The sequence below is a fragment of the Lissotriton vulgaris genome, chromosome 8, assembly GCF_964263255.1.
Source record: "Lissotriton vulgaris chromosome 8, aLisVul1.2, whole genome shotgun sequence".
NCBI classification, from domain to species: domain Eukaryota; kingdom Metazoa; phylum Chordata; class Amphibia; order Caudata; family Salamandridae; genus Lissotriton; species Lissotriton vulgaris.
In genome coordinates this window covers 1,565,327,577-1,565,345,464 of record NC_141696.1, presented here as the reverse complement: position 1 = coordinate 1,565,345,464, position 17,888 = coordinate 1,565,327,577, and the positions used below count along the sequence as shown (strand labels likewise).

The 17,888-nt window shown below is 47.3% G+C and overlaps 1 protein-coding gene across 1 annotated transcript in view; it reads left to right on the top strand.

The window, feature by feature from the left end:
* The window catches only part of SPAG17 (sperm associated antigen 17), a 1,900,597-nt gene that overhangs the window by 1,152,952 nt on the left and 729,757 nt on the right, over positions 1-17,888 (top strand). The window contains exon 25 of the mRNA XM_086935838.1: positions 7,521-7,640. Within this exon, the coding sequence (XP_086791964.1) occupies positions 7,521-7,640 (120 nt within the window). The remainder of the gene's footprint in view (positions 1-7,520; positions 7,641-17,888) is intronic.

The following is a 17,888-nucleotide window of genomic DNA, read 5'->3' as shown; positions in this document are numbered from 1 at the left end:
CTATACGAATTAAGATTTCCAAACCCAGCCGGGAAAGGAGTTTATTTTCTGGAGACAATGTCCAATCTTAGAATATACACAAAATAGTTTGACACAAGCCTGTGCCGTACATAAAAAGGAAAAGAAGAATAGAGTTAGGGTGAAAGGGGTGTCTTTCAGGCAAAGGAAGAGAGCTAAGACAGGGTACTGTAAGCAGATCAAAAATTAATAACAGTATCGCCTGGAGTGAAGTATACACAATCACATTTACCAATATTATTAGTGTAACCCCACTTATTAGTGTCGACGTTTCGATCCCTAAAGCTCAACTAGATATGTGGGATCATCATCAGGACTTTTTGATAAAACATGCCTGAATGAAAAAGCCTGTTTAGGAGAAAAAGAAGAAAACAGAGACTTTTTCAACGACTTAAGAGAATTTTGCACATATATACCGACTTTGTAACGATTTGCCAGTGCGTGACCAAGTGCATAGTGTTTGTGCCCTAATGGAGAACATAATAACATCAGTATTGACACAATTCTCGGAATCGCGGTGCCATGCGTGAGAGATTACGTCAAGGAACTGTGTCGTGAGGGTGCTTAGTCTACTGGAGAAGGGATTTCCAATGTGAGTGATGGTGCCAGGCTTAGTGACTACGGGTGGTGTAACTAAAGGGTTCCCTAAGGGTTTCTACATAAGGAATGGTTTACTCATACCTCAGTGTATCGAGGTGGAAGACCTCAAAAAGAGGAGGGGGGGATGGTCCTTCTCTACAGGTTGCAGCGTAGGTACTACAAGGGGATCAGAATATATTCAGATTTAGGTTTGTAAATCTGAAGAGACACAAAGGCGGTGGACATAGGGTGAATGTAAACCTACCACGTAGATTTTACGTCAAGGAGGTCTTTACGGGGGTCCAGAAGAGAAATGCTTAATTTAATGAATGAGTTTCAGGGTCCGTTTGAAACTGCATAGAATGGCAGCTCTGGAAACAAAAAGTGAAAACAAAAATAATGAGCTGAGTGGGGTGGCGAAAGCAGGGAACCCAACTACGGTGGTAAGAAAATGAAGGACCTACCTTACTCCGCTGTTAATGGGATCGGGGAGTAGCTTGGACAATGCAGGCATCAGTGGCCATGCATGAGGTTTACCAACAATGTGGCGTTACAGACGCTAAAACGACAAGGGGATCAACTGTCAGCGCATGGCTTAGTAACGTGCCATGGGACGAGCTGGGAAAATTATCAAGGATACAAACTTACCGGGTCTCGGTGGAGACGCGTCTCACCGGGGGCTGCTCAGACAATGCCGGATGCAGTACAGCGGCTACGGAACGCGAGCGGACTGAATGCAATCTCGCCGGTCACGTGCCTGCTAATGCGAGCGTCATAGTTGATTGTAAAGGCGGGGGCCATTTTAGAGTGGATATTGGTAGGCGCTAACGCTATCAATGTGAGGGGGTGCACGCAAATAAGAACAATAGTGATAATAATGTGACATTCAAAATTAGTGACAAGTGATTTAAAGTTATTAAAATAAGTTCCCAGGTATTGAAGTTACATTACTTTTCACTCTGCATTTAAGGATACAAATATGTGTTTCCATATACTGAGAGTCAGCTTGTGAGTCCTAGATTATTTGCAGTTTTCAGCTTTACCAGGTTGTCATTGCATTCATTCTACTGCTGTTTGATGGTATGGACTGTTGCTGTTACACAGTCCGGGTTCAATCAAAGCAGTGTGGTCCAGTCCTTGCTGCGATTGAGTCCTTTTTGAATTGTATTGAACTGGATGATTGATTTCAGTTCCTCACGGTTCAATATCTGTTGTAGGTTGCCACCTCTCTGGGGTAGTTTGATGGTCTTCAGAACGGTCCAGCGGAGATCATCTGCTGTATGGTTCAAATGGGCAAAATGTTCGACCAGGGGTGCGTTGGGGGTTCCACATCTTATGCGACTACGGTGTTGGCTTATTCTTGTTTTTACTTTCTGTGTCGTCTGGCCCACGTACATCAGGGGGCAAGGACATAGAATTGCATAAATCACATTGTGACTGTTACAGTTTGTGAAATCCCTCATGTCAATAGTGATATTATTGTGATTAAACGTGCGCCCCTCAAGTGTCAGATCACATACAATACATTGCCCACATTTCGCATGACCTCTCAGTGGGGGAAGGCCCCAGTTTGACTCAATTGTGTTCATGGGAGGTGGTGCTGGTAGGGCCGCTCGAACCAGATGGTCTTTTACATTTCTACTCTTTTTGAATGCAAACAAGGGTTTATCAAAGGTTAGTTGGCCCGAGTTTAGAGTTGGCCAATGCCTTAAAATTGTTTTGCAGACTTTATTGGAGATTGGCGAGAAAGTCGTGACACAGGCTATTCTCTCTGAGCTGGGCCTAGTTTTAGGTTGGAGCAAGACTTCCCTGGGGCAATACCAAGCCCGTTTCGAGGCATTCCTTACTATTCTACTTGGATATCCTCTTGCCTTAAGTCTTGCTCCAACCTAAAACTAGGCCCAGCTCAGAGAGAATAGCCTGTGTCACGACTTTCTCGCCAATCTCCAATAAAGTCCGCAAAACAATTTTAAGGCATTGGCCAACTCTAAACTCGGGCCAACTAACCTTTGATAAACCCTTGTTTGCATTCAAAAAGAGTAGAAATGTAAAAGACCATCTGGTTCGAGCGGCCCTACCAGCACCACCTCCCATGAACACAATTGAGTCAAACTGGGGCCTTCCCCCACTGAGAGGTCATGCGAAATGTGGGCAATGTATTGTATGTGATCTGACACTTGAGGGGCGCACGTTTAATCACAATAATATCACTATTGACATGAGGCATTTCACAAACTGTAACAGTCACAATGTGATTTATGCAATTCTATGTCCTTGCCCCCTGATGTACGTGGGCCAGACGACACAAAAAGTAAAAACAAGAATAAGCCAACACCGTAGTCGCATAAGATGTGGAACCCCCAACGCACCCCTGGTCGAACATTTTGCCCATTTGAACCATACAGCAGATGATCTCCGCTGGACCGTTCTGAAGACCATCAAACTACCCCAGAGAGGTGGCAACCTACAACAGATATTGAACCGTGAGGAACTGAAATCAATCATCCAGTTCAATACAATTCAAAAAGGACTCAATCGCAGCGAGGACTGGACCACACTGCTTTGATTGAACCCGGACTGTGTAACAGCAACAGTCCATACCATCAAACAGCAGTAGAATGAATGCAATGACAACCTGGTAAAGCTGAAAACTGCAAATAATCTAGGACTCACAAGCTGACTCTCAGTATATGGAAACACATATTTGTATCCTTAAATGCAGAGTGAAAAGTAATGTAACTTCAATACCTGGGAACTTATTTTAATAACTTTAAATCACTTGTCACTAATTTTGAATGTCACATTATTATCACTATTGTTCTTATTTGCGTGCACCCCCTCACATTGATAGCGTTAGCGCCTACCAATATCCACTCTAAAATGGCCCCCGCCTTTACAATCAACTATGACGCTCGCATTAGCAGGCATGTGACCGGCGAGATTGCATTCAGTCCGCTCGCGTTCCGTAGCCGCTGTACTGCATCCGGCATTGTCTGAGCAGCCCCCGGTGAGACGCGTCTCCACCGAGACCCGGTAAGTTTGTATCCTTGATAATTTTCCCAGCTCGTCCCATGTCACGTTACTAAGCCATGCGCTGACAGTTGATCCCCTTGTCGTTTTAGCGTCTGTAACGCCACATTGTTGGTAAACCTCATGCATGGCCACTGATGCCTGCATTGTCCAAGCTACTCCCCGATCCCATTAACAGCGGAGTAAGGTAGGTCCTTCATTTTCTTACCACCGTAGTTGGGTTCCCTGCTTTCGCCACCCCACTCAGCTCATTATTTTTGTTTTCACTTTTTGTTTCCAGAGCTGCCATTCTATGCAGTTTCAAACGGACCCTGAAACTCATTCATTAAATTAAGCATTTCTCTTCTGGACCCCCGTAAAGACCTCCTTGACGTAAAATCTACGTGGTAGGTTTACATTCACCCTATGTCCACCGCCTTTGTGTCTCTTCAGATTTACAAACCTAAATCTGAATATATTCTGATCCCCTTGTAGTACCTACGCTGCAACCTGTAGAGAAGGACCATCCCCCCCTCCTCTTTTTGAGGTCTTCCACCTCGATACACTGAGGTATGAGTAAACCATTCCTTATGTAGAAACCCTTAGGGAACCCTTTAGTTACACCACCCGTAGTCACTAAGCCTGGCACCATCACTCACATTGGAAATCCCTTCTCCAGTAGACTAAGCACCCTCACGACACAGTTCCTTGACGTAATCTCTCACGCATGGCACCGCGATTCCGAGAATTGTGTCAATACTGATGTTATTATGTTCTCCATTAGGGCACAAACACTATGCACTTGGTCACGCACTGGCAAATCGTTACAAAGTCGGTATATATGTGCAAAATTCTCTTAAGTCGTTGAAAAAATCTCTGTTTTCTTCTTTTTCTCCTAAACAGGCTTTTTCATTCAGGCATGTTTTATCAAAAAGTCCTGATGATGATCCCACATATCTAGTTGAGCTTTAGGGATCGAAACGTCGACACTAATAAGTGGGGTTACACTAATAATATTGGTAAATGTGATTGTGTATACTTCACTCCAGGCGATACTGTTATTAATTTTTGGTCTGCTTACAGTACCCTGTCTTAGCTCTCTTCCTTTGCCTGAAAGACACCCCTTTCACCCTAACTCTATTCTTCTTTTCCTTTTTATGTACGGCACAGGCTTGTGTCAAACTATTTTGTGTATATTCTAAGATTGGACATTGTCTCCAGAAAATAAACTCCTTTCCCGGCTGGGTTTGGAAATCTTAATTCGTATAGTTTTCCATTGTGTTCCTATACTGTATTATGTTGATTCGTAAATAAGCTAAGGACCGCTGTTCTTGATAACTTAGCAGATCACAAATGGCATCTCTAGTCGGAGGTGGTGTAAGGTCTCTTTCAGCAGTGGGGAGATCCTTGGTTAGATCTGTTCACCACCGAAGAGAACGTGCAGTGTTTCCAAGGTGGCTATCGCTCGGCAACGTATTTCGGCGCTAGTGGATCTCAGGACTGCTGTACGCATTTCCACCAATACCACTCCTGCCCAGAGTTCTGAACAAGATCACGAGCGACCGGGCCCAAGTCATTCTTGTGGCTCTGGACTGGGAAAGAAGAGTCTGGTATCCGCAGCTTCTGAAACTGAGCATCAATCCTCCGATCAGGCTGCCCCTTCAGGAGGATCGTCTGTTGCAGCATCAGGGGAGGGTTATCCACCCGAGCCTGTCCACTCTGCTCCTCCATGCGTGGAGATTGAGCGATGACAGTTGACAGCTTTTGACCTTCCTCCCAAAGTATGCAATGTTATTTTGGCAGCCAGGCGGCCCTCCAGTAAGATGGTACACATCTGCCGTTGGCAGAAGTTTGTATTATACTGTACAGAAAGGTCTATTGTCCTCTTTCTGCTTCTCTTTCTACTGCATTTCTGTTCATTCTTACCCTTGCCCCGCAGGGCTCTGCTTTGGGTACTCCCAAGGGTTAACTTTCTGCTCTGCCTGCTGTTTTGTGGCTGTCAGACCAGCCCTCTCTCTTTAGGCCTCCAATTGTAAATAGGTTTTTGAAGGGGCTGGCTCACTTGTTTCTGCCAACGCCCTCTCTTTTCCCTCAGTGGGACCTTAATTTGCTCCTAACTTGTCTTATGTGTGCTCCTTTCGATCCTCTGCACAATTGTCCCCTTGGGCTGCTTACCATCAAGAACAGCTTTTCTAGTGTGGATAACATCTGCCTGCTGGTGAGTGAGTTACAGGCGCTATCTTGTACATGATGTCTTTTACTGATGAAGTGGTGCTTTGCGCCCGTGCTTCATTCTTGCCGAAGGTGGTGACCCCATTCCATCTGGCTCAGTCTATCATGCTTCCCACCTTCTTTGCTCCCCCACATCCCTCTAAGGAAGAGGAGGGTCTCCACTGCCTGGACCCAAAAAGAGCGTTGTTGTTCAGCCTTGACTGCACAAAAGAGTTCCATGGACTGCCACTCGTTGTGGGGTACATGGGAGCTGAGAGGGGTAGGGCAGTGCAGAAAAGGACCATTTCTTGCTGGGTCGTTCTATGCATTAAGAACTGCTAAGCCCTGGCACAGAAAGAGCCCCCTGAGGGATTAAGGGCCCCATTCCACCAGGGAAAATCCTGCGACTAAGGCCTTGGCTCGGGGTGTCCAGTCCTGGACATCAGTCAGGCAGCAACATGGGCATCTTTGCACACATTTGCCAAGCACTACTACCTGGACTGTCTGGGCCACAGGGATGGGCATTTTCCGCGTTCAGTCCTGCAGGACTTCCTAGTGTGAGGAATTGGTGCGCAACTCAACACCGGGAGGGTATGGCTTGGGTATCTAATTCAAAGGTGTAGAATCTACAGCTAAAAGTCTCTATCAGATAAACAAGTAACTTACCTTCGGTGATGGATTATCTGGTAGAGACAATATCTAGCTGCATATTCCTTTCAGTCCCACCCAAGCCTTCCTGCTTTGCGGAATGATTTTGTTAGGACTAGGGTTACTCCCTTTTTCAGGGCCCTAGTTTTGCATACGTTTGCATCAATTACTTTGTGACTCTGCGTTTCTGACTTGGAAAAAACAAGAAGTACTGACGTCTGCACGCCTGGGTGGCACCTATATAGGTGACCGCTACGTCATAACCAACGCTAATGATGATGAGACGACGTCATGCAGAACCAAATGGAACTACCCGATGCCGCACGCAAGGGGTATTGCTCAAGCAAAAGATATCAGGTCCAGCCTGGAGAATTCAAAGGTAAGGAATCTGCAGCGAGATATTGTTTCTACAAGATAATGTGTTACCAAAGGTAAGTAACTTCCCCTTCTGTGAAGCCCTACTGCACCCCTAGGCTAGAATCACAGATCAGTAACTTTCCCTTCTTCAGGGCCCTGCTTGCAACCTTAGACTAGGATCACAGGTAAGTAACTTTCCCTTCTGTGAAGCCCTACTGCACCCCTAGGCTAGAATCACAGATCAGTAACTTTCCCTTCTTCATGGCCCTACTGCACCCCTAGTCTAGGCTCACAGGTAACAAACTTCCACTTATGTGTGGCCCTGCTTGCAACCTTAGACTAGGATCACAGGTCAGTAACCTGCCCCTTCTCTGTGACCCTGCTTGTCCACAAGCTCAGGATCACAGGTAAGTAACTTCTACTTCCGTGAGGCCCTGTGTGCTGCCCCAGGGTTAAGATCACAGGTAAACAACTATACCTTCTGGATGTCCCTGCTTGCACCTGTAGCCTGGGGTGCTGTCCCATCTCTCGTTCATGAGTCATGGCACTCCAATCAGATTGAGCACTCAAGAGGGAATCATCCAACAGATATTGCTGGTCTGTTTCTGCAGATAGGGTTCATGTTTGATGCAGAAGAGTCAGGAATGTGTGACAGACAAGATTTAGTGAATCAGCTTCAACCCTTTTTTCTCATTTAGTTTCAGAAAAGTCACATAAAGAGGAGAAGAGTGTGAGCAAGTTTGGGTCATTTTCCGGCATCCTAATGAACGGGATGCAGCTGTCGCTCAGCAAGTATGGACCCAGCGGAAAAGCAAGAGGTAAGAGACTGAGGGGGTCACACATCGCTCCCACATGGTAGCACGCCAATTGAGCACTCTTCGTCATTCAGAACTTAAGAAAAGATCACATGCATGAGGGCATATTCCCTTTCAGATCTTACCTGCAGACTGCTTTAGCTGTCTGTTGTCAAGACCCAGGGCCTGATTCACAAAGGGTCTTCACACTTGTGGCGGAGGCCCCACAGACATGGGGAAGTCTCTGGGGGTGTAATCACCGCAATGAGATTTCTCATTGTGGAGATTCCACCCGCGGGCAGAGACCCCCCCACGACTGCAGAGCCTCCACTACGAGTAAGGAAGCCAATTGTGAATTAGGCCCCCTAGTGTCTACAATGCAATAAAATATTTGAGAGGACTTTGGGTCACACCCTTGCTCACGGCTGGACTCCTTTCTTATCCAGCTCAGTTCGATGTTCCTCTTTCAATGGCTTCCCTCCATATTCTTGTGTGTGTCCTCTACCTGGAGTGTTTCATATTGGTGGGATCATTTTCTCACTCCACTGATGACATCTGCAAACTATTTTTTTATTTGTGTCACGGATTGTTCCAGGCCAATACAACTCCTCAGGATCGAAGCGATGCTCAAATGGTATCCACCTCTCAACCGCCCCAAATCTGCATGTACACAAGAAGCAGACTTAAAGATGGTTAAGCGAGGGAAAGTTGTAAATATCAAGGAAGGAAAGGATGGGGACAGCGGGGAGGGAGATCTGTAAAGAAAAATACAATAATCTGTTATGCAGAAGGAGTGTACATAGTATCTTTCCTGGTCATGAAGCTTTCATGCCGAAAGAAACCTCTTTATCCATACACACTCCTGCATATAAGAAAAGAAAACAGCAGGCAACGATTAAAGCAATTGCTTGTAGCAATAACACCTTTTCGTTGACCTCAGCCACAATGAGTGTGAAACTTCACTTGAAATTCAGTTTGTACATAACAATGTTGTTAGATCTGGGGGTCTCCTGGCTTCCTTCTTCCTCTCAGTATCAGGGACAGAGGTGACAGTCGCCCAGCAGGAGGTGGAGCCAGCTTTGTAGTTAGGCAGGCACAGCCCTTCACTATCAGATGCTATCTCCTCCCACTTCCCTGGCAGCAGATGCTGCCTTTCATCCAAGGGGCTGGCTCAGATAACCCCCTGGGGGCTCTGCAGACCCTGTCATCCTCAACCCAGACAGTCAATCCACAAACAGTCCCAGGCACACAGAAAGGTTTAGACAAGAGAACAGCCACTTTCTAAAAGTACTATTCTCAAACACAGGATTTAAAAACCACCTTTCCTAAAAGATGTGTTATTAAATTCTGAGTTCAGGGATATCTTTCACTTATGTCCCATCTTGTTCCTATGGGAAGATAGGCTAGGATCCAATGGGACCAGCCTCCCCCATGTTACTCTATGGAGCAAGATAGCCTTACAGCAGTGAGCACACAAAATGGCTGCTGCTCACTACCAGAGCATGTTACTTGCACTAGTACATGCTCTACCTTATCCATGCACTGCACCCTGCCCAGGGGGGTACCTTGAGCCTTCCATAGGGGTGACTGGTGTGCACAGACAGGGAAGGGTTAGGCCCAGCCAGTGGGGACACTGGCCAGGCGGACATGGCAGTCCACTGACTGCACACAGGCCCTGCGCTGGCAGGCCTGATACATCATTTTAGGGCTACTCATGTGGGTGGCGCAATCTGCGCTGCAGGCCCACTAGTAGCATCTGTCATCACCAGCCCTGGCACACACAGTGCACTTTACTAGGGACTTCATGGTGATACAAATATGCCAATCAGGTATACCCAATCAATATGGCAATTTACAGAGGGAGCATTTACCCTCTGACACTGATCAGCAGTGGCAGAGGGTCCAAAGCATCTAAACCAGCATACACCAAAGCCAGCACAGCATCAAAAAAACATGAGTCAGAGGCAAAAAGATGGGGGAAAAACCACGCCAAGGGTGTCAGGTCCAACACATGTGATCTGTCTCACTGATTAAAGAAGAGAAATCCTTGATCTTCTTTCTCCTCCACAAAACCTCTATTACTTTAATTCCGTTTCTTAAGACATTGTGCACCAAGCCATATTAGAGGTAAACATTTTCTTTTCCCACAAATCAGAAATAATAATCAAGCTTATTCCAAATGTAGCAGTTATGGCTATAAGTCAATACTCTAACCTGCCACCACGATTCTCTCCCTCGCATTAACTTCACAAACCAGCTGGTTTTGCAAAGCCCGCCAACGAAGGGAAAGAAAGCACCTAGAAGAATTCAAAGTACATATCCTTTATGTTCCCTTAACAAGAACACTGATGCATCGAGATGCCTGGCATCAATGTCACTGTTACCAAACACAGTCTCGAAATTTCCAAAGATTAACAAGAGTATAGTCCAGACTTCTATACTCGGATTGCAGAGTTACCAGTCCGACCGCATCAGGTACAAAAAACCGTGCCCAATCCTGGCGCACGCAACAGAAGTCCGGATACCAGATGATGCCGACTCAGGGGAATGAAATATAACGGATCCTTGGTGTAAGAACACCCTTACCGCACCAGGAACTCTGCTTTACATCACGGGAACCGCAGGGCAAGAATAATCGGCAGCGTCCTGCCCGACTCCACCAGCAACATGCGTTTCCGCCCACGTGACCCGGATACAATCCGATCACGTCGTGCGCGGCGCACCTTGTACTGGGAAATGTAGTTTGCGGCCAATATTACGCCGTCTGTGCCCCGTAATGTCTCAATGCCCCCTAACACGGATAGAGACCTCTAGGCGCAGATTCCTTACCTTACAATTATCCCATGGTGTCAGACTGGATCCGGAATTTATTTTGTAAATAGTACTCATGCACACCGGTAGGTGGCGCCGTTCAGCTCCATGTAGTGTCGTTGGCATCGTCCGTGCCAGAAGTGATGTGTGCAGTGTCTATATAGGCGCTACCGCAGCACCCTGCCGTCAGTCTTTCTGCACCAGTCAGTGCAAATCTGGAGAAGAGCTACCTACCCCTTAGTCATTTTTTGACTACACTTTTTTTTTCTTTTGTCAAAGTCTTTTTAAGGTTTTCCTCCTGGTGTGGCAGGATGTCATCAAGGAAGGCTGGCTTCAAGTCCTGTGGTTCCTGTTATCAATCGATCTCAGTGATGGACCCGCACCTTGTATGCCTCTGGTGCCTAGAGCGCCATCCCGACCCAAACCCAAAGGCCAGCGCCGATTGCCATTCTATGACCCCAAAGGCCATGAGGGAGTGATCCTTTACGTTCCTGGCAGCTCAACGTGTGACGATTGAGGTCCTGGTCAAGAGGAAGGTCCTGGGAGCGTTTGCAGAGTCCAAGATCCTTGTCGCACTCATAGTCGTTGGGTCATTCCAGTAAATCAAACCACTTCAAGAAGAAGCCAAAGAAATCTTCCACTTCCCCATGTCTGTCAGCCGGTGAAGGAGCATCCACATGAGGCCTGGCTCCATGATTGAGCCTGGGCCGTCTCCACGCCTTTCCACGTTTCCGGGAGTGACCCCCACCAAGCTAAAAGAGTTCTTTGAGGCTATGCGCCTTGTATTTGGATGGCCCGGTCCCTCCTCGAGATTCGTCAGAGGCCAATTCTGGGTCTCCACTGGCGGCTCTGGCTCCAGCCTCAGTCGGCCCTAGCATCCATTCTGGATCCAGACCGATGATGATCGTGCCACTTTGACTTGCACCAGTCCCGATGTCAGCGTTCCCGGCACTTCTGATGCCCACCGGCAATGCCATCCCCATTCTAATCCCCGACTTCGACACAGAGCCTGAGGGTCATCGTCCTCAGACTTCGGCCCGACTGGTGCTATGCCTTCCAGGCCCGAGCCTAAGCCCTATCTTATGAGCTAGGATTCCGGGAGGAATAGGAGCGGTCGCTGGACCAAGGCTGTCATCTCCTACCTCCAGATTATTGTGGTCCTACTGCACTCGCTCAGCTATACTATCAATGTGCCGAAGTCACACCTGATCCCTCTCAGATGCTGCCTTTCATCTGAACCATTCTAGACTCAGTTCCGTTTTGGGCTTATCCTCCTGAACGACAGGTCCAGGGTATTCAGGCTATGCCACTGATGTTTCAGCCTCTATCCTGGAATTTGGTGAGACTGACTCTGAGGCTGCTTGGCCTCATGGCCTCCTGCATCGTGCTGGTGAGACATGCCCACGGGCATATGCACAGACTCTGCAGTCGGACATGAAATTACAGTGTGGGGAGCAGTAGAGAAATCTCCCCAACATGGTCCAGATCTCAGAGGGAACTGCAAAAGGCCTGCTGTGGTGGCTTACAAACTGTGACTGGGATCTGACATTAGTGGTCATTAGATGGAGATCAGGTGGAAATCAGAGGACTCTGATATGTGGTGGAGTCTGAACTCCACATCAACCTATTGGAGCACCAAGTGATCCAATTGGCATTGAAGGCCTTTCTACCCTCCATGAAGGGAAGGCTAGAACAAGCATTCACCGATATAACGCCACAGCCATGTGCTACTGCTACGAACAGGGTGGGTTGGGGTCTTGGACCCTCCATCTGGAGGCTCTGCATCTCTGGACTTGGCTGGAATGTTAGGACATTTCTCTGATGGTTCAACATCTAGCAGGCTCTTTGAATGCCGGAGCAGATCAACTCAGCAGCAGATGCCTAACGGATCACGAATGGTGTCTCCATCTGGATGTGGTGCAAGGTCTCTTTCAGCAGTCGGGAGAGCTTCGGTTAGATCTGTTCATCGCCAATCAATCAAGCAATCAATCAGAGTACTTGCAAAGCACGCTACTTACCCGTGAGGGTCTCAAGGCGCTGAGGGGAGGGGGTGCCGCTACTTCTCCAAGAGCCACGTCTTGAGGAGTCTTCTGAAAGCGAGTAGGTCTTGGGTCTGCCGTAGGTGGGTAGGGAGGATGTTCCAGGTCTTGGCGGCGAGGTAGGAGAAGGATTTGCCACCGGAGGTTGTTCGTTGGATGCGGGGGACTGCGGCAAGGGCGAGGCTGGCGGAGAGGAGCTGGCGGGTGGGGGTGTAGAAGCTGAGTCTGCTGTTCAGGTAGGCTGGTCCGGCGTTGTGGAGTGCTTTGTGTGCGTGGAGCTTGAAGGTGATCCTCTTGTCGGCGGGGAGCCAGTGTAGGTCTCTCAGGTGGGGGGTGATGTGGTTGGGGCGGGGGACATTGACAATCACTCGGGCGGAGGCGTTTTGGATGCGATGTAGTCGTCGTAGGTGTTTGGCTGGGATTCCTTCATAGCGTGCGTTGCCGTAGTCCAGTCTGCTGCTGACGAGGGCCTGTGTCACCGTTCTTCTTGTTTCGGTCGGGATCCACTTGTAGATCCTGCGGAGCATGCGGAGGGTGTTGTAGCAGGAGGAGGAGACGGCGTTGACCTGCTTAGACATGGAGAGGGAGGAGTTGAGGATGAATCCTAGGTTGCGTGCATGGTCGGTGGGTGTCGGTGCTGTTCCTAGTGTGGTCGGCCACCAGGAGTCGTCCCAGGCTGAGGGGGTGGGTCCAAGGATGAGTACCTCCGTCTTGTCCAAGTTCAGCTTCAGACGGCTGTTCCTCATCCAGTCAGTTATAGGAAACAAGGGAACCCGAAGGTAGTACACTAGGGACCTTGGGCGTTTAACGTATTTCAAAAAACAGTGGACCCTAGTAGTTTGTGGGATCAGGGTAAGAATAGACACAAACTGGAATAGTATTTATGTCCTTTGTCCAGCCGGACAGGAATTTATTTGGCGATGCACACAATCAGAAAGTAATGTCAAGGGGGCACAGCTCGTGACCTACAGTGAACAAGACAAAACAACAAGTATAGGCAAGAGCGAGCAAATCGGTCTGTATACTTATAATCAGTGAACAGACTTGATTGTCGTTTGAGTGACCATTGTACATAGCATTCACAAGCATATTCAGTACATATGATCCTATTGAGTCGACGACGTTTCGATGCCGAAAAACAAGATAAATGGCATCATCTTCAGGACAAATATATAAATGATGTTTGTCTTGGAATTATAAACAATTGCCTTTCATGCTACATACAATTGACATAAGTGGGAAAAAAATGAGGGAGAGAAGGGAAAAAAAAGACCAATGTGAATACGTGGCCAGGCATGTTTGAAACAAAACACATGGTGGCGCATTTTACTGTTCGCACCTCAAGGACCGTTCTTTGCTGGCATGCTCAGTGCTGGAGCAGCGATGTAATACTGTGCACTTAAACATCAGTGCTTTTGGATAGTGAAGTCTGCTCGGCGCATGCAGCGAAAATGGAAGGAGAAGTGACGGCGCAGTGCGAAATGGTGTTGGAATTAAAAGCCCGAGTTCAAATTGGGAACCAGTTCAGAGAAAGGGCGATTAAAAAACAAAACGTTACATATGGCACAGTGCGAGAAAGTATCCAGAATAGAAGTGAGAGAGTCCAGAGTGACTGGTGCACTATCGATGACTACACAGTGTTGGATACAAGGTTGACTATACAGTGAGCAGTTTATTGTAACCGGCATGGTGACATATGAAGGTATTATCACGGCAGATCCTAACCAGGTATACAATTGTCTATACAGTGAGCAGTTTTGTGTGAACGGCGTGGTGACATTCGGGGAGAAAGTGAGTATCAAAGCTAATCCTTAGGGCGCGGACAATTATCTCTACAGTGAGCAATTTTGTGTAAACGTTGCGGTGATATTTAGAGGAGAAGGGTATTACCAAGGCAGATCCTTAGGCGGGGAGGTAGTACAAGTCGAGAGGAGTGGTTCGATTAGGACCTATGGAGAAGGTGGTCCTGATAAGTATTGTGCAGTCATGGCAGATTGGGCGTAAGAAAAAAATGTAAATGTAAATGTACATGTATTTATATAGCGCAAATCGCCCACATCGCAGGCATCTATGCGCTTGCTTAGGGAACCCGTCCTGGTATTCCCCTGTGAGATAGCCCCGGCAGGGTATCCACAAGGTGAAAGCCAGGCATCCCGCCGCGAGGGGCCATTGTGGAGATTAAGCAAGCTATTGCCCAGAGTCGCAGAGTGTGAACCCGTGAGTCGAGTAGGCACCGGAGCGAGAATTATCGAGTCCGTGGAATTATTGAGCCCAACCCCCGTCGAGGCGGGGAATTGAACCCTGGTCCAGGGCCGATCTCAGCTTCCGGGTCTGCCGCCTCTAACCCCTGAGCCACACTTCTCCTTAAAAAAGGCAGAGTATAGTTACCAATGATAGCGTGGATTTCAGGATATCCCGCTTTTGAGTCAATTAGACCGTCCAGATCACGGCTCGCTGGGGAAAGGAAGCACGGGCTCAGTCAAAACTGTGTGACAGTGAGGCTGGAGTAAGATTAAGCGGGTTAGGATGGGTGTACTTACAGTTGTGCCTGTTGCAGAATCGCAGGACACAGCATCTCTGGTGGGAATCGCTGTTGGGCTGTTCTATGGGAGCCGGCTGAAAAGGCATGTGGTCTGGAAAAATAAAGGAGGGACTAGCGCTGACTGTGTGGTGGCCATATTTGAATGGCAGTCATGTAATTTGTAGGCGGTAGCCATCTTGGAGTGGAGAATGAGATAGCTCGGGCATGTGGTCTTGAAAAATAAAGGAGGGACTAACGCTGACTGTGTGGTGGCCATATTGGAATAGCAGTCATGCAATTATTAGGGGGTAGCCATCCTGAAGTTGAGAATGAGATAGCACGGGGCATGTGGTTAAAATTAACTAAGCTGTTCAAAGGTTAACTAGGACGTGGTGGCCACCTTGGAGTGGAGAGTGAAGGGTTGTGAAGTGATAGTGGTGGTGACATAAGTGAAAAACAAGACTTTAAAACAATGTACATTCAAAATATCAAAAGGGGTGACAGATGATCACATTTGAGGATATATTTTCTATCCAAGGACGGAGACAGAACATTTCTTTGACACAGTAATTTTTTTGCACCTTCAGTTAGAGGAGGGTTGTCCAATCCTCAAGGCGGTTGAGGCCCATACGGATACTGTTGGTCCTTAGTATCCAATGGAGCTCCTCCTTGTTAAGTAGTTGTGACACATGCGCACCACGTGGTGGTGGTTTGATCTGTGTAATAATTGTCCAAGTCAAGTCTCTTTCATTGTGTGCCTTTTCCACAAAGTGTTCCACCAAGAGGGCATTTTCCGTGTTGCATTTTATTCTGCTCCGGTGTTGCCTAAGGCGAAGCTTTATTTTCTGAGTGGTTTGACCTATATATATTTTCATGCATGGGCAAAAGATCGCATACACCACATTTGATGAATTACAATTGGTAAAATGTTTTCTTTCAAACTTGATTGAGCCAAATGAGAAGGTTGAGATAGTTGAATCACAGGCTACACAGTTGCCACATTTCATGTTCATGTGGCCAGTAAGTGTGGGTAGTCCCCATACATCATTTAATGTAACTTTGGATGTAGGTTGTGGGAGGGATGCTCGTACCAGGTGATCTTTGATATTTTTGGCCCGTTTGAAAGCAAATATGGGGCGTTCTAATTGTAGTTCCCCTGCATTCAGTACTGGCCAGTGTTTCAGTATGCTTTTCCTTATAGAGTTTGAAGCTGGTGAGAAGGTAGTCACACATATGAGTCTGTCTTGGTTCTTTTTAGGCTTGGGTTCTAGCAAGACCTCACGGGGGCAGTACCAAGCTCTTTTAAGAGAAGGGCGTACCAATTTTTTCGGGTACCCTCTGTTTCTGAGTTTATCACTGAGACTTTTTGCCTCCATAAAATAATCTTCCTTAAAGTAACAATTCCTTTGGATACGTAGGAACTGGGAGTAAGAGAGGGAGTCTCTCAGGGTGCAGGGATGATGGCTGTTGTAGGTTAACAGAGTATTACGCTCAGTGGGTTTACGATGGAGCCTAGTGGTCAGACGGCCATCTGTGTGTTTAATTTAAGATCAATGAATGGTATTGAGTCTTTACTCATGGAGAGCGTGTATTTCAGCCCCCCACTGTTGTTGTTGAGCCAGTGTAGAAGGTGGGGGAGAGTGTCTGTAGGTTCAGTCCATAGTAGGAAGATATCATCTATGTATCGTGGAGAAGTGTGGCTCAATGGTTAGAGCGGCAGACCCTGATGCAGAGGTCTAGCCCGGGACCAGGGTTCAATTCCCCGCCTCGGTGCCTATTCCAATCATGGAGTCCCACTCTGCAACTCTGGGCAATAGCTTGCTTAATCTCCACAACGGCCCCCACAATGCTAAGGATGCCTGGCCTCCACCTTGGGGGTGCCCAGGAGTGGACGCCTCACAGGGAAAGCCAGGATGGGTTCCACAGCGGTATTCGTACAAGCGACTTGAGACCCTTGTGGGTGAGTAGTGCGCTATACAAGTATCAATTTACATTTCCACAGGGCTATGCCACTGTGGAAAGGATTAGAGGAGTTCAGGATACACGATGTTTCAATGTGGTCCATGTATAGAATGGCCAGGTTGGGAGCAAAAATAGCTCCCATGGAAGTTCCACGTACCTGGCCATAAAATAATCCCTCAAAAAGAAAAAAATTCTTAGGCAGATTTCCAGTAGTTGCAAAATGAATAGTGAAGGGTCATTATGTGGGCGTGGTCGTGTATTCAGGGCTTTTTCAATCACCCTAAGAGACTCTACTTGAGGGATGTTGGTATATAATGAGTCCACATCCAGCGTGCACATGGTGCTGGATGTGGGGTCAAACGGATAGTCCTCAATCATGTTTATCATGGACATGCTATCTTTTATGTAGCATTGGGTGTCCGGGACAAATTGTTTGATGAAGAAGTCAATGTCATGTCCGAGGGGCTCTAGCGCGGAGCCACACCCCGAGACAATCGGGCGGCCAGGTGGACTGTCGGAAGTTTTGTGAAATTTGGGGAGGCAGTAGATCACCGGTATTCTGGGGGATTTTATGTTAAGGAATTCATGTTCCTTTTTGGATAGATATCCTGATTCGAGTGCCTAGTTGGTGACACCAAGAATCATCTTTTGTATTTCCTCTGTCGGGTTGCGTGGAAGTTTGCAGTAATGTTCCGTGTTCTTGAGCTGGCATAAGATTTCGTTCCAATAGTTGTCCAGTTCTTGAATCCCAATTCCACCACCCTTGTCAGCTGGTTTAATGACAAGGGATGGATTGTTTTTAAGAGATGCAAGGGCGTTTTTTTCAATGATAGAAATGTTATATGGAACAAATGATTTCTGTTTTTCCATAGTAGGTAGATCATTCATAACCAATTTCTCGAAGGTGAGAATTTCAGGTGGAATCATTCCTTCCTCCAG